Genomic DNA, 24,766 nt, shown 5'->3' with positions numbered 1-24,766 from the left:
CCCTCCTGCTCCAAACCAGCCTTACTCACTCTCCATCCCTCTTACAATCACTCGTGTTTACATTCATAATTTTTTTCAACTGCCTTATATGACACAGTAAAACAAAGCTAGACTCATATAAACCAAAATTCTACATTACTTTATATATTTACATATGGTATGTTCACCTTATTGCACAAATCCTAAACACAAATAGGTATATATTATTTACATCAGCACACAAGATTATGTCTGCTCGTGGTATGTACGTTACTACAGACATTGATATGGCTTTTTATGGAGGGAAAAACCTGTTATTGATTAAAAAAAAAAATTCAGTCCTGTGACTGACCTTTGACAGTGACATAAACAGTCTGCGTGATGAACAGCTGTGGCTGGATGAGCACGCTGCAGACGTAGGCTCCCTCATCCATTCCCTTCTGAACATCGCTGAGCTTCAGAGTCCCATTCTCATACACCACCTGAACAGACATCAGCAGTGTTACATGCAGAGACGATACATGCTAGGTCCTCTTATTCATTTAGAGAGCTGGGAATTTAAATGAGATGCTGCTAAGATCAAAACATGGCCAACACTGATGCAAAAGGAAGTCCCTTTGATTTGCCTTCATTCATTTGTGTTTGGGAGTTTTCAGCTACCACCCAATGGAAATATTTTCTGCTATACTGATAAATCAAATCATAGCAAAACATAGTCTAATTTAATATACAATACAATAAGTGGCTCACAGGGACTATAGAAGGCAGTGGTCATTAATATTGTGCATCTGATTGAAACTCTTTATTTTGTCAAACGCTTACTTGACTTTGGTAATATAAAGATGAGAGCATAAATCTTTTGCGAAATTATCACATGTGAAATGTTTCATGACATGATACATTTTTGTATCTCTCTTAAAGGTGCAATTTGTGACACAAAACATTGCCCTTCTATCATTCCCTAATTGTTTCACAGTACACAGACTGACACTAGACAATAACTAATTCTAAGGTATTTGTGTTTTTTTGGTACATATTTTGCTCATAAAGCTATAAAGAAGGCAACATAATCAGCTGATAAATAGTAATTTATATGGTCAGCCTTACTGACTTAGCCTTTAAACAACACTCCAGAAATACAGTATATGTACAGGATAGGATTAATGCACCTACATATTGTATATTCATATTATACAATGCTGTATAGAAAATAAGTTCTGAGCTATTTGATTGTCTTTGAGCAGAAGTGCAGAAAAGTCCACCTGGCGATGGTTATCAGGCAGCAGAAGTCCCTCCTTGTACCAGTTGATTGAGTAATAAGGGTACCCAATCACACGGCAGTTTATGAAAGTGTTTCTTCCTGCCACCGCAGTGATGTTCTTCATAGGCCGAATCCTCGGAGGACCTGAGAGAGAGAAAGAGAGAAATGGGCAGAGGGGGGGATATGAAGAGATGGGTTGACCAGAGATAGAAAAGAGAAGGAAAAAGAAGACCATTAGTTGATGGTGTCAGAAGCAGGTCATGGAATTTTAGGAATATAGGGGAGGGGTGATTGGGAAGGGAGTTGGGCGGGGGGGGGGGGGGGCGGGCAGAAGAGTTAAAAAAAATCATGTCAGGGTGTAGGGAGAGAGAGAGAGGTTAGAATGTCTTGTTTTAATGTTAAAAAGCAGCTTTTATTCTGGAGTTTTTCTGGAGGAGCACCGACACACTGCACAATTTCTGACCATTACTGCTTAGATGTGCCTTCCCACTCCTGCCCACCCACAATTGTCTTCTGCTGAAAATCTGTTTAGCCCATCCCAGACACATGAGGCTGTTTTGGATTTTTTAAGTCTAGACAGTTACTCACCTGTTAAATAAGCTACCTTTATAAGACATGAACTGAAAAAAAAGCCTCACCAAATAAGTTAGGAAAGTTTCAGCTTCATGTACTGGGAGCAGAAAGTGGATGTAAATGTTGCAGATCATGCCCCAGTTTCTCTGATACAGGTGGTTCACATTGTTTCCCCTAGTAACAGACACTAACTAGATGCAGAAATACAGGGACGCCAGACTTCAGAGCAGCAGCAATAGTGTTATTGTTTACAGGTCAGATTGGATTAGCGATTAAAATTTTATTTAATGTAGCTGACATTTAAACAAACTGACTTTTAATGTAACCCACTGCATCAGTAATCTAAAAAGAGAGAATAACAGAAAGGAAGGAAAGTGAGTGGGTGAAACAGATGAGAACAACTAAACTGACTTTATTTTGTACTTTGTATGGAGGCTTTTAGTTTACTGGAAAGTGGCACATTTACACTCATGGGTGCACTCATGCAAGACCAAGTGTCATATTTTCATACATGAATTTTCATTCATGCCGACCAACCACTCCCAAGTGTTTTACTGTAAATGTATCCTGCACCTGCCACATCTGTGTTGGGTGCTGCAGGATCCTAGTTCTGTTGCAGAACTCTTTAACAACCCGATCATGGATTGAGTGTGTCCATATGTATGCAATGTACTTTTTATTCAGTGTGGGGCATGGACAAAGTGCTGCGCATTTCCCATGGTTACATAGTGTAACTTATGCATGGTTTTTCTTTGTGTTATAACAAATGATTATGTGGTCTGTCAACATTTGTGCTGAGAACTCTGTGAAGGTCATGCTACATATTTTGAGTGGCAGTGAGACTGAGCAGTAGTTGCCACAACAGGTAATTGGTAAACGAACTGGAACAAAATTCATGTGAATGATGCCCTAAAAATACAGAAAATATAACACAGCTTATAACACAGCTTAACTGGCTCAGTGTGCATCATTGCCAAAAGACCAGAGGCTGTGGGCAGGCAGGCAGACAGACAGTCGGACAGACACAAACTGTGTTTAGCATTAGTGGAAGACACTGGGAGCTATCACTCAATCATCCGTCACTTCTGCTCCGACCTTCTCACCATTGTTCGTCTTGTATCTTTGTTTTTGTCTCTCCCTCTAGCCCTCCTACCCCCAACTCTCTCTCTCTCTCTCCTCCCTTTCTCAGCGCGTGCTGAGCTTTGAAGTCACAGCTCTGACGAGTCAAAGATGTATTATTCAGGAGCACCATCGCACAGACACACACACACACGCTGACACACACCCTCACACAAACACAGCTACAGTGTGCATGTGCATGTGTGTTCAGCTATGTCTGTGTGGCTCAGTGTCTTTGCTGCTGGCCCCCTCAATGAATGGGATAAGTTGAGTGTATCGCATTTCAGTGAGTGGATAAGCATAGTGGCGTGTTACTGCTTTTCCATGTGTGGCTAGGCACGTGTGGCCATGTATGTGTGTTTATTGGCTGTATTGGTGTCGGGTTGTGTTGTACGTAGGGCTGAAGCTCTCTGGCAACGGGGCTCATTCTCACTCCAGTGATCATTCTGGCATGTCTACTTAGAGCAGACTCACATGTCACAACTACACATCTCACCAAAGGACAGAGACGAGAGAGAGAGAGAGAGAGAGAGAGAGAGAGAGAGAGAGAGAGCGATACAGCCCTGTCCATCGGTGTCACTCCTCATCTTTGTCATCTCCGACGACACTGACATCACCAGTCCTGTCACCAGAGTTCACCATCACTCCCACCCCAACAGACAATGGCACTCCTCCACTCCTCTCTTCTCCATTCTTTTTCTCTCATTTCATCTATTCTCTCCCATCTCTACGTCTCTGCACATCTGTTTCTGTCTCTTCTAAATTTTCTTCTTTCATTTGTCTCACGTTGCCTTAATCTCACTTCCTCTCCTTTAGCAAGTCTTTCTCTCCATATGTTGAACTATAGTCTCTCCATTTTAACATTGTCTCAGTGTGTGTGTGTGTGTGTGTGTGTGTGTGTGTGTGAGTGTACATACAGGTAGGTACGGCAGGTGGATGAGTGGATGAGTAGGTGTATTTGTTTTCTTTATGTGCATAGCAACAGGGCAGTAAGCTTGTGGAGACGGACAACATGTATGGGCTGCTAGAGAAACAAAACTCTGACTGCTGCAGATAATTAACATGTAGGTGTAAAGACTGATGGACAGAACAAGAGAGAAAATGTAAAACAAGAGAAAATCTAAAAATTTTCATATGAGAAAGCAAAACACACACACAGAAATAGAGGTAGAGATATAGAAGGGTACAGGATAGGATATGGGTCAGGGTGGGGGTAGGGGTCAGGCTATGAGAAGCCTCTGTATGACTGATATTGAAAAGTAGACAGGCACCTCTTACGTTTATGCGCGCTTGGTACTCGGCGCTACCGGCCGAGTTTCGTGCGGCGCACCGATACACTCCTCCGTCGCGGATCTGCGGGCTGCTGACGTTGACGTGGCTCACAGTGCTGCCGTCGGAGAGTGTGTATTGGCTGGCTCTGACACGCGACAGGTCCCGCGCCACGGGCTCGTCGTCCAGGGTCCAGGTGATGGTGGGAGGAGGCGCTCCTTTGGCGGCGCACATCAAGGAAAACGGTTCACCCGGGACCACCACCCTCTCACTGAAGGAGGCAACGATACGGGGTGTGCCATCTGAGAAACAATCATGATACAAGAGATGTAAATGTGAATTAACAGCATGTAACATAACAACAGCAAATCTCTCTGTGTGCTAGAATCCACCATATGAAAACACTTTTGTTTTGCTTTTTGTTCTGTTTCTCTTCATGTAATATGTGTGCAAATGTTGTGTATGATTGCATACACTCAATGTGTACAATAAAATAAAAATGAATTGTGAATCATTAAAGAATTAAACAAGATGGATCATAACAGAAATGCAATGCAACTGTCAATGTGTCAATTTTATGTCAATGCCCTGTTAGCATCTTAGCAACAACCGCAATCAAATCTCCTGATAACAGACACACAACTGCAGATATGAAGGAGACGCATCTTGGTGCATATAAAAATGTAATGTGTAATTGTTGTCTCCTTAAGTATTAAAAAAAAACAAAAAAAAAAACAATCATTTTTACCCTCACCGTGATAGCAGTGTAATAAACCTGGACAGTTTTTGTTTCATATACACTCATGATTGGGGTAATCCCTTTCTGTCCTCACCTTCCAGCAGTATGATGGAGAAGTCCTGGGCAGTCTGGCCCTTGCGTGTGGCAAAGCACTGGTAAGCTCCCGAGTGTCTCTTTTGTGCAGCAGAAATGAACAATGTCTCATTGTGAGCCCCCTGGATGGAAAAGTGCTGATCGGGCAGGACAGGTTCAGTGTTACGGTACCAGGACACAGTAAAGTGGGGGGAACCCTGGACGGCACAGGAGAGGATGACTGTACTGCTGATCCCTGTCTTCAGGTTCTTGGGAGACAAGGTGACCCGCAATGGCTCTGGAGGGGGAAGGAGGACCAGGTAGAGCAGAGATAAAAAAAAAAAAGAAAAAAGAAAAAAAAGAAAGAGAAGTTAGACGGAAACATATGCTCTTTGAAATGTCAATCATACCTTCACACTCACATTTTATTGAAAGAACAGTGCTCGGTGTGTGCGCAGGCTTGCCTCAGAGAGTACAGGTATTATTTGCATTACTGAATGGAAGCAATCTGAACAGAGCCACGCTGTGCTGGCCAGGCAATGCAAATCATATTTCGGTGGGGTGAGATCGTGAATTTGTTGTTTGTGTCTGAAGATTTCTACAATTGCCTTTGTGTGTGTGAGTGTGAGTGCATGTGTGTGTGTGTATGTGTGTGTGCTAAGCAGCGAGGAAGAGCGAGACAGAAAAACAGAAAGGGGAGAAAATGTCAGTGAGCAATAAAGCAGCTGGTGTTAAGCGCTGGAGGCTGCTGAATGTGTGTGTGTGTGTGTGAGTGACAGTGTATGTGTAAGACTTTCTTCACAGGGAATGAGTGCATGTACTGTAATTGTGTGTGTGTGTGTGTGTGTGTGTGAGTGTCCCACCTTCCACGGCCTGTCACAGGAGGTTTGTGGCTTGTTCAGTGATGTGCCCTGTTCCCAGTCTGCCCAGTGTCCACTAAGGGTGAAGCCCTTTTCCCAACCACCCTCAAATCCCCCCGCTGCCCCTCCCCCATTGTCTCCACAAGTGTGACCTCTTATCTGTCTGCATCACCGACACACATCTCTTTCATTCATACACACGACAGTATGAAATATAGCACGGCAGGGGAACGAGCCATCCGTGGAGATCAAGCTCACGCTAGGCATATGTGACGCTGGTTTGGGGTGGCGTGTAGGCAACACGTGGCCGGGGCACAACCAACAGAACCTAAATGATGATGTAAATAATTGTGCCTGTCGGGAACCTGACATTACATTCCTTAACTGTGTCCATCTCACTCTTTGGCTCAGTCTATAGTTGTCAGTGTAGAAGAGTGGTCAGGTCAGGAGAGGCAGAGAAAGTGATCAGTGATGCTTTATTGGGTGCGGAGAGGTGGTCACAGGACTTTAATTTTAATATTTCAATCACACTGTTGTATTGTCTTCAGTCTTTTACCCACCTATGACATTGAGGTGACCCGTCACCTCTTTGGAGCCAAAGCTGTTGGTGACCTCACAGATGTAGTTGCCGCTGTCCTCGAGCCTCAAGTCTGAAACGGTGAGGCCAGTGATGCGCCGCGTCCAGCGGGAGTCTGCAGGTAATGGCCGACCATCCTTCAGCCATCGGATGGTGGGGTTTGGGTATCCAGATGCGATGCAGGGCAGTTCCACACTGTGCCCGACCTGCACCTCACCGGACTGGAAACTGTCCAGCACTGACGGGGTGGACTCCGTAGGGTCTGTAGGTGAAAGATGTCAGAGAAATTATATATCAATTTGGAATCATTAGTCCTTTAATTTATTTTTAGATCTTTACGAGAACAGTTTGATGTTTTTGAAAATACACCACTTTCTTGTTGGGAGTTCGACGAGAAGATTGATACCGCCCATGTTTGTGCAGTAAGTTAGCTAAGCTTAGCACAAAGAATGGAAAAAGGGGAAAACAGCTAGTCTGGCTCTGCCCAAACATAACAAAATCCACCTACAAGCACCTCTAAAGCTAACACATTGCATCTTGCATAATAAGTGTAAAAATGACACATGGTTTTATGCTAAGCTAAGATAACCATCTCGCTCAAAAGCTTGATATTTACCATACAGACACAAAAGTGGTATTGATCTTCTTTTCTAACTCTTAGCAACAAAGCCAATACCTGTATTTCCCATAATGGTGGAATATTCTAAAAGCCAACACTCACATTGTGGTTGGCATGTAGCAGCTATTATGAGTGGACATGGTAACATGTTGCATACCCATAACAGAGAGCCTGGCTCCATTGCTCTGGCGAGTCTCTCCACTGTACTTGTGCTTTGTGATGCAGCGATAGGTGGACAGAGCGTCTTCCTTCTGCACTTCTGAGATATACAGAGCGCCAAATGAGGTCAGGAAGAAACGGTTACCTGCGGAAGACAGCGGAGAGGAAGCAGGGAGAAGAGGAGAGAAGGATGTTATTTAAACTATTTAAATATTACATATTTGGATAACAAATGTGCCATATTATTTACATGTTAGATGCTGTGTCAATATAGGTGGTTTTGCATTAGGCGGGGCTCTTCAGAGTCTCTGTTTTGAGCCCTACTCACTCTGTAAAGGGATAAGGTTATCTAATCAAATATTCCAGCCAATAATCACAGATGGGGGATTGTGATTGTTGTTTGTTGACTAAAGAGTTTTGCTGCTATAACCTTCAACCTGTAGCTTATGGTGGTTACTATTAGCTCATGTTAGCAAATTTCAGTTCACCGATTCAGTGACTTTATTTGTGCCACTGTTACACTATGTTTTAGCATGTGATCAGCTGAAATGACTAATTAGCCTCTGCCAACCTGCTTGCAGTTGCAGGACTATGGTCACAATCTCCAGTTACAGTGTTGAATAATGGCCAGAAGTGTTTTAGCAGAACATTGATGTCACAGTGAAGTTGACCTTTGACCATTTGGATATAAAATGTCATCACTTCATCATTTTATCCTATTAGACATTTGTGTTGTATTGTGTCATAATAAGTGTATGAAATTGTGAGTTATGGCCGAGTTATGGTGAGGTCACAGTGACCTTGACCTTTGACCTTTGCCCACCAAAATCAAATCAGTTCATCTTTGAGCCCAAGACAATGTTTGTGCCAAATCTGAAGAAATACCTTCAACGCCTGAGATAAACTCACGAGAATGGGACGGATGGACAGACAACCCGAAAACATAATGCCTCCGGCCCCTGGCGGTTGCTAATGGGGAGGCTTAAAAAAACATGTTTTTTGAATAAACAAATTGTGCCAGTTTGTGTAATATAATTTACTCTTGTGGGCATAATGGCTGCTGTTGAACAAAAGTCAATGAGTCTTGTTTTTTGTGGAAAACAGGTGCAGGATAAATAAACCTTACACACTATAATGCTTTGTCCACATTCTGGAAAGTAACTAACATGGATGCAAATAAAATGTGTGTTTCACAAGTCTTTACAAATACACAAAGCTACACCATAAGTAGATGCTTCAATGTCTTTTAAAGTCTTATTCACTATTTCAAATGTTGTAAGATACATTTATACTCTCTCTATCCCTGAGATCTATATACACTGAATTTATCATTTGTAATTTCTATATGTTGGTGATTGTTGAAAAAAACAAACCAAGCAAAGAAAAACTGGTGTTGAGTGAAGCAAAGGTGATATGAGTCTGAGATATGATTGAACTGGACACAAGAATCTCCATCAGAAGCAATCAAAACTTGAACCCATTTTCCAGAGAAACCACTGACTTAAGAGGGGTGGGGAGGTGGATGGATGGATGACTACAATATACATGTCTTCAAAAGGCCCGGCCACAGCACTTAGGTGAACACATGGGAGCTTTTAACACACTCTGTCCCATTCATCTGGTGAGATATACACAATAGAGAAAGACAGATGAGGAGAAAGGGAAAGAGAGGAGAAAAGAGAGAGGAGAGTTATTGTAGGTGTTAATAATTGATGTGTCTCTGTGTGTTATAGTAACAGCAGATTAGTGTCATTTTCATTTCACATCAGTGACTTTTTGGTCTGCCTCTGATTTATCTACATGTCAATAGAGAGAGTAAGTGTGTGTGAGAGAGAGAGAGAGAGAGAGAGAGAGAGAGAGAGAGAGAGAGAGAGAGAGAGAGAGAGGAAGAGAAAGAGATGGAAGGTAAAGAGACGAGGAGAGTGTATTTCAGTGTTTGATTCTTTCCGCTTCTCTGAGTCTTTTTGTATTCTGTTCCCCCAAAGGGTTATTTTAGACAGAGTGCACTTCAGAGTTTGTAGTAGATTGCAGATTGTTTGGTTATGCGAATGCTATTGCAGTGTGTGTGTGTGTGTGTGTGTGTGTGTGTGTGTGTGTGTGTGTGTGTGTCTGTGTCTGTGTGTGAAGATGCTGGCAGTTGTTTGCTCGACATGATGTTTCAATGTCTTTTTGCAGTGTTGACAAGAGAGAGCTCAAGTAAAACGCAGGTGTATTGAATAGTTGAATAGTGGAAATATGTGCCGCACACACACACACACACACACACACACACACAAACACACACACACACACACACACACACATACACACACATGCTTCGAGCAATAGGTCAGCACCTAGTCACAGAACAGCAAATTTATTCTGAAACACTAACGGTAGACGTGTTGAATTGTTGGTAAAGAGAGGCTGCTGTAGTGTGAGAACTTCAGTCCTTCAGTCTCATTTGTGGTTGGTTTTCATTTTGTTCTTAAATGATCCTTTTTTAATCAATAGTTAATAGTTAATAATCAGATTTTCTCGGTTTTTAAAAATGTATGCTTATTGTTTAATACGAGTGTGCTCATCTGTACGTAGGCATGGAAAATGTCAATACATGGTTTTCTGTGTGTGAGATCAATGAACATGTATAGATAGGAATGTGTAGGTTAAGTATGAATAACCAAGCTAGCGTGTGTGTGTGTGTGTGTGTGTGTGTGTGTGTGTGTGTGTGTGTGTGTGTGTGTGTGTGTGTGTCTCCTGCCACAATGTGAGCAACGACAATCGATGCATTTTATGGCTGCACAGCTCCATCCAAAGGAGATTTATTAAAACAGAGAGGACTGGCCTGGCTCCTTGCCCCCCACACACACACACACACACACACACACACACACACACACACACACACACACACACACACACACACACACACACACTCTATCACTCTAACAAGACTGAGGAGTGAAGAAGACTGAAGGCTTTACTTCTTGTGTCAAACTGAACAGGTTTTCACTTACTAGACAAAATGTGCATGACTCCACATAAGGGCTTTTCATAAGTCATTCTTCTCCTTCATTATCAATTAATCTGCTGATTATTTTATAGATTAATCAGTTCATCCAGAGAAAAAAAGCTTTTAAAAAAGTAAAAAGACCATTTTATCTACCCACTGCTGAATGGATCTGTAACAAACCAGTGCCTCAACAGACAGGGCAACTGAGGCAGGTGAGATATGGAAGTATGATGACACTTAACACAGTCTGAAGACATGCTCGGCTCTTGCTCTACCTTATTAAAAGCTGTTACTGCTCCCGTGTGCTCCCTTGATCTGTTTGACTTGAATGATTGATCATCAAAATACCTGTCATTCCAGCTGCACAGCTGATCAGCTTTTAGAGATTTGGTCCACAGCATTTCTTATCAAGAACTTTGCATCCTGTCAGATCTGTGTCGAGCTGATATCATCAGTAAAAGCATCTACATTTTATTTGAGTCAACAGTATCCGTGCGTGCGCGTGTGTGTCTCTTATTTATGAATATATACAGTATCCATGCACGAGTGTCAGCCTGTGCATCTGCATGCATATGCGAAAGTTCACACACACGTGTTTTCATGTGAGTCAGACTGTTGTGCTGAGCGCTAAGCGACGTAAGCTGTAATTTCCGAGCCTGCCCTTTTGTTCCAACCTGGGTATTAAGCCTTACAGGATAATATGCACTTGGCGAGTAGAACCCTGTATAACACACTGCTACACCCTGTCACAACATGCCTGGAGAGAGAAAGACAGACCAGAAGGGGGTAGAGGGAGGGGTAGGAGGGTGGTGGTAGGGGTGGTGGGTAGAGTAAGAAATTCAGAGATGGTTAAGAATGGAGGGAAAGAAAAGTGGTGGTTACAACAGCGGTTGTAAAGGAAACTTCCACGCCTCATCATTTCTCGTTTCTTTTCTCATTTTGTCTTCCTTTCTCTCTTTCTACTGATCAGAATGCTGCAACAAACACTTAGATATTTCCTTTAGCAATGAACCTGCAGATGACTTTTGATGAATAATGAATTGTTTAGTCTATAGTCTACAGTGACAATTTAAAATTTTCTTTTTTTTTTTGCACCACCGAAAGCATGATGGGGCGTAACACAACTCAAAACATATTCATCCCAAACAGGAAAATGAAGCCATCTATCTATCTATTAATATAAATGTATTCTTGCATACTAAAAACCTTTAGATAAAAGAGCATAAAAGCTTTCTGAGAACATGTATCACCACATGTTGCATCTCCAGCTGCAACATGTGGTGACAATGTCTTAAGCCTGCAAATAAAGGGAGTAAAGACCAGTGTCTGGTTCAAAGTGTGGGAAGATTAATTGATTATCAAATGGGTTGTTGATGAATTTTCTAATGACTCTCATTAATTAATAATTTCAGCCCTAGAGAGCATATCCAGTGTCATATGAAGTGCAATATTCATTAATAAAATGAATCAAACTCTTCTCTCTTCCCTTGACTGCTCTGACTTTCTACCACTCTTCACTTCCTCTTCCCTTTTTTTTTTCCGCTGCTCTTTCTACCTGATATTTAATTTCTACTCAATACCAGCTCTCCTGCTGTCTGTGGAGATGTGACACACCTAAAACAGCAGAGAGGGTGCGGGCAGCGATGGAGGAAGGAGGTGGAGGAGTGGAAGGGGATGACCCTACAGGGAGGAGGACGGCAGATGGAGATTGATGGAGGGAGAGATGGGGAGATAAAGAGAAACACGCCGTTGGGAGTGACAGAGGAGGGAGTGAGAGGGATGAGGGGCCTGCAGGCCTGAGAGCCACACATGGGTAAAAACAATTCTTCTATGTCTTTCTCTATCTCCCTTTCTCTCCCTCTCTCTCCCTCGCTCTCTTTCTCCCCTTGCAAGCCTCTCCTTGTGGGAGAGGAGATCAATTCTCGTCTAGTCTGCCTACGCCTCCAGGAGTTTGTTGTTGTTGTTGAGTGTGTGTATCTATGTGCTTCTGTGTCTCCTTTTTTTTTTTTTTTTTTGCTGTGGGAGGCAGGATGAGAATTTCAGAGGTCTATCCCACACCCAAGGGAGGTGCAAAATCGCTTCACTTCCTCCTTATTTCCCCGACCCTTTCCTACCCTTCTTTTACTCCTTTTTTCTTCCTATCTGTGTGACATGTATTCTCCATTCCCGATCTCTCTTTCTCCAGTCTCCCCTTTGCCCTCTACCTCTTTCTATATCTGCCTTTTTTTCCTCCTAGTCTGTGCTCCTCTTCCCTCTCTTACAGGGGGGTCTGTAAGTAATGGAATCAGTTCAGCTGATCAGCCTGAGGCAGGAAGTCAAGCCAAGTGCAGAGTGAAGCTACTACTGGATTTGTGTATGTGTGTGTGTATGTGTGTGTGCACGTATGCCAGAAATTCCACAGATAGACACATACATGCAAATAACAAGACAGAGAGACAGGAAGGGGTGGAGAGACACACACATACACACAATGAAAAAAGGATTAGGGAGCCCTGGAGCATCACTTGTCTTCCCCAAAGTTCCTCCAGAGAGAGGACACCCCTCTTCTTTGAGATAGGTGGGAGAGACAGGGAGGAAGGGGAGAAGAGAGGGAGGAGGAGGCAAAGATGGAGGCAGAAGATGAAGGGATGCAGGGAAGGCGCAGCTAAATATATCTCTGTACAGTATATGGCTGCCATTTTCCACAAATTATCATCAAATAGAAGGGGAAGGAATAGCAACATGAGAGATCATAACGAGGGAAGCAACGAGAAAAGGAAATGATCAAGTTAATGTAGGAATACTGTAGCCACCAGGGATTCTGGGAGAAGAGGAACAGATCAGACAGGAAGGAAAGATGAAGAAAGTAACTAAGAAAAGATATACATATTTTGAGATGCTGGCAAGACCACGGAGAAAAAGAAAGAGACTGAAATAGATAAAACAGTGAGTGAAGGCAAGAAAGAAAGTGATTCGGAGAGAAACAGAGCAAGAGAGGAAATGGCGTAGGTAAGGGGGTTTGTTCTTGGTGCTGCCATGCAAATGAAGGCGGCGCTGCAGCAATGCTAACTAACAGCAATTCACACTGTTGGACTCATCACTTATTAATGCTCTACGGCTCCCCCTCCCTCCCTCCCTCCCTCCCTCTCTCTCTCTCTCTCTCACTCCCTCCAATCTCTTTCTCTCTCCCTCTCTTTACCCATTCCCCTCTCCCCTGCGCTCGCCAGGATCTCTCTTTTTTGTTCGCTCTCTCGCTCGCTGTTGCTAGGGCCCGTGCACTCACGTGACAACAGCTGGGTAGGGGGCGCTGCGGTGGCACACAGCGGCGTGTGCAAGTGTGCGTTTCATGTGTGTTTTGCGTGTATGTGTGTATGCTTTGTGTGTGCGACAGAGTACCCTTCATTAGAGGTAAAAACGGAATCAGCCATTTAAATGATGGCGATGGAGATCAGAGGAGAGGAACTGCTGAATGGATCTGTAATTGCTTCACAGGCCTGGGCTATGGGCCACAGAGGAACTCAACACATCTCTCTGTGAATGTCACTTTATTTTTCACTTGTGCTTTTTTATTTTTTAACAAAAACAGATGCTGAAGACTGTCATGACCATTATTGTCGAGGTTTGCCTTTCAGATTTTAAGGCTAAATGGGCCACAGGCTCAGTACAATACAGACCAGTAGGTGCACAAATAGACTTACAATGGACACACACTCGCAAATACACTCACAATTTATCTCACAAAAAAACAAATTCTTACTCCCACTGTCTCACAAGCCCCGTTTGCGGAGTGCACTCAACAAATTGTGAGTGTGTGTGTTTTTTTGACGAGCATCCTCACCACAGGATGCCACAGCAATGAGCAGAAAGTAGAGTACACCTACACATACCTTATTTATTCTTCTTCTCCTCATACAACTTTTAGTTTTCTTTCATTTCTTTCTTCTCTTTTCCATTTTCCCTTTCACAGCGTCTCTATCTACCCTCCATCATTACAATGCTAATTTCACTAATTCTAATAGATCTCTCACACACATACGTTGTGTGTGAGAGATCTATTAGAATTAGTGAAATCTATTAGTGAAAAAATGAAAAAGTGAGTATATGTCTATTTATGCCACATAAGATGTTGGTGTGTTTTAAGTACAAAAACTACCCCAAACAGCCACAAGTAGGCTTCACACACAAGAAGTCCTTTATTCATTTCCAAGCAAATGCACTCAAAGCTAAATGTCTTTAAATGTGGTGACATAGGGCTGTGACATGGGTGAGGCTGCAACTGGGTGAAAAATGCTTCTTCATCTGCCCATTTTTAATGAGCAAATGCATCTACCTGTTCCAAGCAAGCTATGAGGCAGTACAAACAATATATGTGCTACAATGGAATACAGTTGAAGGATGCCTAAGGATGTTTAACTGGTGGAGTACGATGGAGGTTTACCATTAGTTATTGTACCTCAAAAGTAGTAAACACAATACATCTGCACTGAGAGAAACTGAGCTGTGTGTGAAGGGTGTCAAAATCTAGAAAACATTTTATTATGAAACCTATGTACATAAATTAAGCAAATATGCCCAAATCAGTGCATAAGAAGTGATGCCATTGGGAGAAATGCTCAGTGTTTATACCAGATCAGCACCACGGACAGCTACATTACAAACTATTCAGGAATACTGGCAAAGGAAGCACCACGGACAGCTCTGCTGCTGGAGGAAAACCTTCTTGTGTAAAGTCTCAACATATGCGTCCCGGTGGTACTACGGTTGGCAAAATTAAACTGTTTGTGTATGTGTGTGTCTGAGGGTAATGTTAGCTACAGTGGATACTATGCCAGAGTAATAAAATAGTAATGGGGCATATGGCTACATCCCAGCCTACCAGCAGTCAGTCAACTCCCTACCAGAGACATAGAGTAACAGAGAAGCTCACACGGGTAAACACGGTGGATGTATTTGTGATTGGTAAATACATGCGAAAGATACACCATATAATAAAAGTGAATTTAATGGTTTAACAAAGTCGAAGCAGCGACGCACATGGCAGCACAGTGGTCCTGACATAACAAGTAAGTAAAAAACAATGGCAAAAAGAGTGAAGTAATAACCATCTTTGGTAAATGATGGTACATAACACTGCTTCTGTGGTTATTATTATTTATTATTATTTCTGCATACTGTAATGATTGAAGTGTCATTCCTGAGATTCCAGGATTAATAAACGGCATCCTTTCTATGCTGGCATTAAACATTCCTCGACCAAACCTGAGAGCAATGCCATAGACATGAATGTGAAAATATCAATGAGAAAGCTATGTCTATACACTTGGTATGTACAGTGCAAGTTTTGGTGGAATGTAACTTATAGTGCAATTTATAGAAATGTTGCTATTGTTCTGGATCATTTTCTTGTGTTCTATTTTCACCTCAACCTCTTCACTGAAAAATATTGTCATGGATTTTTTGTTTTCTTGTGTTCACTGGACTGACCTGTGGAACCTGAGTGAACAATTCCTTACTATAACTATCTACTGAAATAATAATAATGAAATATTTTTGAAACTATGTTTGTATCTCTCCACATGTACCAGATAAACTGTTGTTGCCACACACGCCTGCTCAGCTGATGAGCACCACAAATGAACTGGCAAAAAATATGTTAAAAATTACATTGTTCTTTCAAATAGGGAATAGGTAAAGAAGATGTTTTTCAGAATGAAAAAGTGTCAGTCCTGATCACTCCTCCTCCTCCTAATCCTCCTCCTCCTCTCCTTCCCCAGGCTAATTTATTTGATAATTACCAAGGGCCCATTATGGCTGATTTCAAGGAGGCACTGGGAAAGCCTACTAAAAGCTATTTCATTTGTGCTGCTCATACTGTATCTAAGCCCCCTCCTTGCAACACACACACACACACACACACACACACACACACACACACACACACACACACACACACACAGAGACAGAGTATAAAATGTGACTTCTACAAGTGTGAGTCCATTCAGGCCCAACATGTAATTAACACTCTCACCTCACCTTTACTCACATCTAGGGGCATGAGTCAGTGTGTGCATGCATGTGCACCAGTGCATACATGCATGTCTCTGTGTGTAGGGGGCTGAAAGGTGGGCAGGGGTGAAGGATAATAAAGATTGGATTCTAATAAAATGTTCTCATCCTCCTAAATCCCCCTCCTGCCCTCTCCCCCTACCTGCCATATTAACACCACCATTACAAGGGCAGATGAATGAAAATGAACAGAGCTGTGGTGTGATTCCCTGAGTGTCAAATCAATACCACTCTCCTCCCCCTCTGTTCCTCTCCCGCCTTCCAACCCGCCCTCTCTCCCTTCATCCTTTTCTCTGCTGCTATCATTTTCCTATTCTCCTCTCCTCTGTTGGGTCTGAAGAATTGGCATGTGTTTGACAAAGGGAAATCTACACCTCGCTACAATAGGCTCTCTCCCTATCTGAGCCCCTCTCGCTTGCTCTCTTTCTCCCACTCTCTCTCCCTCTCTCTCTCTCTAGCATGAAATGAATGACGCTTGCTCCTATCTCCTCTCTATTCACATTCAAAGTAGTCTATAATAGTTAAGTGCTACTGAGAACAAGCCAGACACAGAAAGAGTCACAAGGACGGCATATTACTGCCACTTTCTTTGACTCAATCAGAGACAAAAGCTTGTGTAAGGACTGGGAAGAGGTTATGTCAAAATAACAGAAGGAGGTTAATAAAGAAGAGTTGTGTGAATTTCACAGACTCTGTCTCTTTCTCTTCCTCTTCCTATGAGTGCAGGACTCACGTGGTTACCAGAGGCAGAATAATTGAAGAGCAAACACAGATACACACTCATTCTATTCTTATCTCTCTACACGTGTTCCGGTTTTTCAGTCCCAACCCTTGACCTTCTCATCCTCCTCTCCTTCCTTGTTCCGTCTGTTTTCAAGGTTCAGTGTGATGCAGCGATCTGAGGATAGGTATGCAGAGGACTAAAGCACTCATTAAAAAGGCATGCTTCACCGTCAAATGCCAGCTGCCACCAATCCACCCCCCACCCCCACCCAACCTCCCGCTCCCAAACACCACCACCACGTCTCCTGTTTTCTTTGTCTTGCCCTCCTCTCTCGATATCTGTTTCCTTCATTCCTCTGTTGTCTACCTCCATCTCTCTCCTTGCTGCTGTGTCTACTTGTTTCTCTTTCTATATCTGTTGTTAGAAGGTGACACCCCGTACACCCACACACCCCTCACCCTCTCTGAACAACTCATGCCTGAGACTACAGAGAGAGAAAAAGAGAGAGGAAGAAGAAAAACAAATAAAGGAAATGGAAAAATGCACTCATCCAAACCAAAAGAAATAGAAAGAAGGAGAAATCTGATAATCTGTTTTTTGTCTTTTTATCATGAGCCTACTCCCCCTCATCTTCACCTCCATCTCTCCCTCTGTAATGGTTGAAGGCCTCTACCACACTTAAGCAACCTTAATTGGAATGGCCATAAATATTCAAACAGCAAGATGGAGGCAGGGGTGGATGTCTGGATGAAGAGATGAAGAGAAAAGGGTTAGGAAAGTGGGATAGAAAGGAAAAATTTGACACAAAAACACCCCTCAGATTGTTTGCACATTTTTCTTCCCTGTCAAATGTATGCTCTGTATGTCAGAGTGCAAACACAAACACACAACTGAAAAAAAATGGCTCCAACTGCATTTGGTCACTGACAATGACAAACAGACAAACACATACTCCCGACTTGTCAACATGTGGTACATTGTGTCGCTTTTGTCTTTAATTATTTAGTCTCATAGATAATAGATACAGACATGCTCGCCAGTCATGAGAAGGCTAACAGGACATATCTAATGCATTATAAACATGCCGCAATGCACACAAACGCTGAACTCTGCTAAAGCGTGATCTTATTTCTGCTGTGGAAAATGCAAACACAACAGTGTGTGAACAGTCTAATTTCACACAAAGGTCTGTTTTGTGTGATCGTCATCTATTATGAAGAGGAAGACATAGCAAACAGGGAATATACTGATCACGGATCTTCTCAAAGCAGCATTTTGACTTTCTGTCTAGCTTTTCCGGTAAATCTAACAGTGCTGTACTCAGGGCTGGGCAATTAACTGAACAAGACATTTAGAACCTGTCACTGGCTTAATCTTGCTCTTATTGGTCAACTGGGTTGATACTTTCCGCAATGCATTCATTCATGAACTGTCCCCTTAAAAAAATATTGCCTCATATTCAGTCACGTGCCTCCACCGTGGAACCTGACGATATAGATGAAACAAGCACAAACAGTGAGCCTCAGGCTTCGTCCACACTAATACATTTTAGGTTTAAAATCGAAATCACTTTTACTACGTTCACGCCTGGCGTTTTCAAGTTTTCAAGCCCCTAAAACGGAGACTTTTGGAAACGCTGCTGGCCCCGTTTTAGTTTGAAAACTCTGTCTGGACGGGCAGAAACGAAAGGCTTTTGGAAACAGTGACACAGACACCTGCCTCGCCTCCTGATTGGGTGTTATTAGTCACGACTACCAGAAAGTGGTGAATGCAACATGGATAGCGACCAAAAGGTAACGCCACCAATTTGTTTAATCACTCGGAGCATAATCACATTGCCAAATATGATGTGCATGGCTCAAAAAATAAGAGAGAGGCCGATAAGCGCCAAAGTAATCGTTCATTAATCATAGTCATGCTATTGATTTGAAGTCATATCACCCACCCCTAGCTGTACTGTATCTACACAGGAATCTGCTCACATACAGTGCTGACTTCAGGGCTCCCTCTGTGTGCATGAGAAGGGGCGACACCGTGAGAATGCCGGCACACGTGATAAACTCTCACACAAATCAATAATGCCTTGCCCTTTGTAAAGCCATGTTGTCCTCAGTGGGAGTACTACAGTGCCACAGCATGTAAGCAGCACCACAGTGACACATACTGAATCTCAGGGAGCAGGAGGTCACCGGGGAGCAAGGCCTGTGTGCGGATGAGTGCTCTTTGCATGGCAGGCGGATGTGAGGAGCGAGGGAGGGCAAGCAAGGAGGGCAAGCAGGGAGAAGGCTCCCCTCGTTCGCCTGCGCCACCGTGATGATGCACCCTCACCGCTGTTGCTGGGCATCTTGGCGACAGAGACCCAAAAGAGGATGAAGAGGAGGAGAAGGAGGAGGAGTCAAAGCAGGAGAACGAAATGAGGGATGATGGGAAGCAAAAGAGCTGCAGAGACAGATGTTGCAGATTGGAGTGGAGTAGTGGTGACATGCTAAAAGCGGGTTCCCCAGACGTTGCGGGGAGGGCTGAGGGGCCAGGAGTGCCCGAGGTACGTGCTAGGAAGGGGGGTGGGGGCACCGCCACAGCAGAGCAGCAGCTCTCCCTGCCTCCCTCCCTGCATGACTGTCTCTCTGTCTCTTCTGCCTCACTGCCCCCCTACACTCTGTCCCACTTTAGCCCAATGTCACTGCCAGATCAAGGGGGAGGGAACATAAAGAAGAGACCAAGAGGAGAGAGAAAGAGCAAAAAAAAGAAAAAAAAAAAAGGAGGAAAGTGAAGAGGAACTAAGAGCAAGAGAAAGAGGAAAGACTGATGGAGGATTGGAAGAAAAAGATGAGAAGAAAGATCCAAGGGAGGAAGAGGATGATGATGAGGACACTGTCGCTGGAAGGGAGCATGGGGAGTCCAGCTAAGGTGCCATCACAAGCTTTCATGTATCCAGATTTTCTCTCTCTTCCGCTCTCTCACTATCCCTTCTCTGGGAATTCTTTTGTCTCCTTGTCACACAAACATACCGCACTCAGCATATGTAGAGTTACACAAGCAGTCAAGCACAAAGTCCCTGCTGAAAATACATGTATGTGCAGGCGTACGCTCGCACACGTCTGCAAACGCACATACACAGGGTGGCTAGTCAGGCGTGCTTTGTGGTCTTGTCAGCTGATCCAGCGTCCCATGGCACGGTGATGTGCGATTCTTGGAGATAAGGGTGCTCAACAGGACAACGGACCGAAGCTGCCATGGGCAAACGGTTCAATCAAAAATGTTTCTCTCTTGACCTTTACACTATATCAAGAAGGCATAATAAAGATAGTAAGCATGGGAGTGCAAGTACGCACTTGATTTAGCATTACACTTCTTCAACATTGTCAAACTCACGATGGACAGTTTTAAAAAAAAAAAAAAAAAAAGAAAAAAAGAAAAAAAAAAGGATCAAACCTTTCTTTACTCCTCACATTCTTTTTCTTTGTCAAAACCTGCCGCCTACACTAAACACAATACAATTCAGCTGCCGAGAGTTTGGTCAGAGATTTGCGTGTAATAGTGGCTATTGTAGCCTCTAGCCAATAGCCTCAAGCAGAGATGAGGAGCAGGCAACAGAGGTCTGGTGAGTTCAATTCTTTCTAACCCCACACCTTCGGATTTTTTTTTTTCATCTTCAAACTTGCAACCAACCAACGCTGATACAAGTGATATCACCTGAGACAGATTTTGTGCAGCTCTCCTGTGGAGCCACAAAAGGCTTCTTTTTTTTTCCACATACACAGTAACACTGTCCAAGACCTGTAAATAGGCTCTGATGAGTCAAATTGGCAGAGTTCCACTTTAAGGGATTAAAGAAGGTTGTCACTGTTGTAGATGTGACAACTATGAATGGTGGAAATGAAGGATGGAGGTGCGTATGATAGATGAGGAATGTCCCGTAGAGTCCAGTGAAATCTGCTGTAGCACTGCTTTCAGCCCTCCTCAATTTACCACTGTCCAACGAGGAGGAGATGGAGTAAGAGAGAGAGAAAGAGAGAGGGAGAGAGAGGGAGAGATGATATTCGGAAGCACCAGGACTCAGACATCAAACTCCCTGCTGAAGATGGTAGCCCTCTGCTGTCTTAAACTGCTCTGGACCTGGGCTTTGAGGGTTACTGAGGGTAACAGATTTGTCACAATCACCTGCCAAAAGCCTAAGCCTAAGCCTAACCCTGTCTGCTAACTTTGCCTTTTACAAACAATTCTTTTAGTTTTTGATTTGTTCAAAGGTCATTTGAATCAAATGGCTTACTGGATACTATAAGCTGAGGTATTTGCTGTAACGGCTAATAGCCTGTATAAGCAAGATAAAATTTGATCAATAAAGGAGCTTTAGAAAATTCACCTCAAAAGACACAATATGAGTAACCTTGAGAACATAGAAGAACAAGGTCACCCTGGATGAAATTCTAAATGTACTCTGTAATATAAATTTGTATCTACTCGGGTCTAAAAAACAGGAAAAGAGTAACTCTTATCCATGCAGCAAATGGACGGAATGAAAGAACATGCAGGATGTAAGAATTTGATTTCTCTGATCTCTGAAGATAATTTAACTTGGACTATTTTAATTGCTTCTCATGGCAATGAGGTAAGTGTTTGCTACATATTTAAATAAGACAATTTAGTGCAAGTGACAAACAAATGGATGAGTTTCAAAGTAATTTTGTACATGTGCAGAGTCATATGCATGAAGGTAGGAATAGTCCATTACAGATCAGAAGATAGAACAGTGTGATTAAATTCTGGCAACAGAGGGAGAGAGGGATCGGCTCAGTGTTTGAGCGATGTTCATTTCTGTCCATCCATCCAAACTTCAAACTCTCCATCCTAATGAAACTTTCAGAATAAGTTCAAGCAGGAAGACGATTATCATTCTAATTTCCTCATCCCGCCAAACCTCCACCTCTCAGGTATTATCAGATGAACTCACTATGTTTGCCTTGCTGTTCTGTCAACCAATGCTCATTCTGGCTGAAGGACATTTTAAACCACCTTATCTGCTATCTGTCACTGAAGACAATGCCACTTGTGAGGGATTTATGAAGGCAAGAGCTCTAAATTGGCTACAAATCAAAGGCTTTTCACCCAAATGAACCCCTATAAATTGATTTCATACACAGGGTCAACACCAAGAGATCTTTAGAATCTAAAAACAAAAAAACTACGTTTTGCTCACTTGTGGTGTCTTTCCTGACTTGCAGGAGCAGAGGACCACAATGCACCATGGTGCTGGGCTCATTGATGCGTGCGAGTCTACTTCTGAATCCAACTCAGAGCATAATGACACAAACGCACTTCCAAGTACGGCGGCGGACACGGCGATTGCCTTTCTCACATTATTCATCATACTTCTGGGATGCTCGGGGATGTCTCCTGTTAATGATAGTCCAAACGCACCAGTGGATGAACTCTCTGGGTACACATACATATGGATCCAGCCATGTAGAACAGAGCAGGATAGCATGAAAGAGCCTTGGCAATCTCCTGGCCCCTGCCCGTGTACCCCCCTGCCTACCCACATCTAGGTTTTCCAACAGAACCCTCTCATACCCCCCCCCCTGTCCACTGCCCAATCCCTGTGCAGTCCTCAACATCCCTCCCTGAAGAGTGGGAGGTCTCATCAAGGGCTGGCACTGAGATATGGCAGTTTGGCTAGAGGTGGCATTTGCCAAGGTCATTCAGCGTGTCTGTGTGTGTGCCACCATCTCTGCTGCATGCAAGAATTCCACCATATTATATTTGGATACAAGAACAGCACAGACAAGGGCCATTTTTGTGTTTGAGTTTATAATGCAGTATGCAGAGTAGAGGCCATCTTATGAAGCTGCCTAGCTGTCTGTCTGCAGTATAAGGAAAGGCAAGGCTTGCCGCTGCTGCTGCTGCTGCTTGGTTTTAATGGGCCGGCAGCTGAAGCTGAATCTCAAATCATCATAATGAGAGAGAATGAGATCCGCATACGCAAGGGGGAAGGAAGGGAAGGTAGATAAGGAAATCAGGTAAAGAGAAAGAAAGAAGGGGGGGGGCAGAGAAACAGAGGGAAGTGGAGAGAGAGAGGGGAAGATATAAGGAGAGAGGAAAGAGGAGTGAGAAATGAGAGAGAGAGATTCCTCTGCATCTCTGATTTGCTTGGGTGATATGCATCAGAGCGACAGAGCGTAGGGGAGGAATAGATAGAGGGAGGCAGCGGTAGAGAGGGAGGAGGGAAAAGAGAGAAGGAAAGCAGAAGTATTTTTTGTTTCTATAAGCCATTTGTTTTTATTAAGCTTCCCTGCCTGTCCTTGTAGCTGTTTCCTGCGCTCTCCACTGGCTTGTATTTGTTTATGTTCAGTTACAGGGGCATGCCTTTAGTGGGATTCACAAGCATAAAGTGTTGCATTCAAAATGTCTGGATTTTTTTTTTTTCATTGCTGTTGTTCATAATTTACTCCTCCTAAATTCCACTAGATTTTTTTTTATTATTATTTTAATGTAGTTTTAATTGGCATTAAATTCTTGTATTGACTGTGTAGCCAAAGCCCAATTTAGCCTATTCCTCTGCGCAATAGACCTCCATCCACAAACTATTAAAAGCACAAATGAGTCACACAGTTGCACGGGGGGGCATGTTCCTTCCTAATGATGAACACAGCCACTGCAGTTTATTTTGAGTCGATCCCATATTTACCTGATGCCATAAATACTCGCTAACGCACCAAATGTGTATGAATTTGCTGATGAAACTTTATATTCATGACTTGTTAGTGATTTACATCTTTATTAGATGGAGAAGTCTGAGAAGTCAGAAAGTATTGAGAGATAGAATAACACATTATTTGTTTTTGTTATCTTTTTCACTATTACACTTTAATGTAAAGTGTAATTATTTTATTTCAAACGGACCACTTCATTGCTGATGAGATGGAGTGGTCATTTGGAACAACAAAAGCACATACAGTAAGTCATGTGGAAGGTGAAAGTAATAACAAAGCCTAAAGAGCTTCACTCTGTGAGGAAAAACAAAGCCTGAAAAATATTAAGAGACCGGGTGCAAAACAATGAGGGAGAAGAAGCTGGGAGAGAGTGAGGGGCGCAGGGAAGGAAGGAGAGTGGGAGAGCGAGAGGGAAGGAGGGGGAGGGAGGCAGAAGAGAGGGAATGTGACAGAGTGGTGACAGAGGGAGAGAGCGGAGCGCTGTGTGTGTCAGGACTGTGTGTGTCTCTGTGCTCGTGTCCCCAGGCGCAGGCAAACATTAGCTGCATTAAGCGAGTTGACAGGTCCCTCCCCATTACCACTACTGGTGGCCCAGGAATGGAGAGAGAGAGAGAGAGAGAGAGAGAGAGTGAGAGAGAGAGAGAGAGAAAGAGGGAGAGAGAGAGGGAATGAAGAGGGAGAAATGGAAGACACTGTGGTCCTTACTAACTGTCTACACAATTCAAAACACATGATGTGCTTCCCTCTTCTGTGCGCACACACACACACACACATTATCATGACATATTTGCATAGACACAGTGCCTGCACTAAACAACTTTCATGCATTTTTTGCATGCTGGCCACTTGCTTGCAAAAACAAGCTTGACAAATTAAAGTAACAAAAGTTACTTCCAAAAACCACATACAGTGTTGCACGCAAACATACAAAATCTTTACTCAAAACTCCTAATACCACTCTCCTGACACACTGTACTAAATCCCCTTGGTGTGCAGAAAACACACTCGCATATATCATACACACTGACAGTACTGTCTCTCATGTGTGTAGTGTATCATTCCTTCTCT

General features: G+C 43.1%; 1 protein-coding gene across 1 annotated transcript in view; it reads right to left on the bottom strand.

The window, feature by feature from the left end:
• Positions 1 to 24,766, bottom strand: part of LOC111228044 (Down syndrome cell adhesion molecule-like protein 1 homolog) — a 100,313-nt gene that overhangs the window by 28,400 nt on the left and 47,147 nt on the right. The window contains exons 4-9 of the mRNA XM_022753821.1: positions 7,226 to 7,372; positions 6,433 to 6,711; positions 5,035 to 5,310; positions 4,204 to 4,503; positions 1,242 to 1,384; positions 332 to 461 (exon numbers count right to left, since the gene is read on the bottom strand). Of these exons, the coding sequence (XP_022609542.1) occupies positions 332 to 461; positions 1,242 to 1,384; positions 4,204 to 4,503; positions 5,035 to 5,310; positions 6,433 to 6,711; positions 7,226 to 7,372 (1,275 nt within the window). The remainder of the gene's footprint in view (positions 1 to 331; positions 462 to 1,241; positions 1,385 to 4,203; positions 4,504 to 5,034; positions 5,311 to 6,432; positions 6,712 to 7,225; positions 7,373 to 24,766) is intronic.

The sequence above is a fragment of the Seriola dumerili genome, unplaced genomic scaffold, assembly GCF_002260705.1.
Source record: "Seriola dumerili isolate Sdu_G_001 unplaced genomic scaffold, Sdu_1.0 BDQW01000199.1, whole genome shotgun sequence".
NCBI lineage: Eukaryota > Metazoa > Chordata > Actinopteri > Carangiformes > Carangidae > Seriola > Seriola dumerili.
Note: the sequence above shows the minus strand (reverse complement) of the source record. Positions and strands in the feature narration are given on the sequence as shown.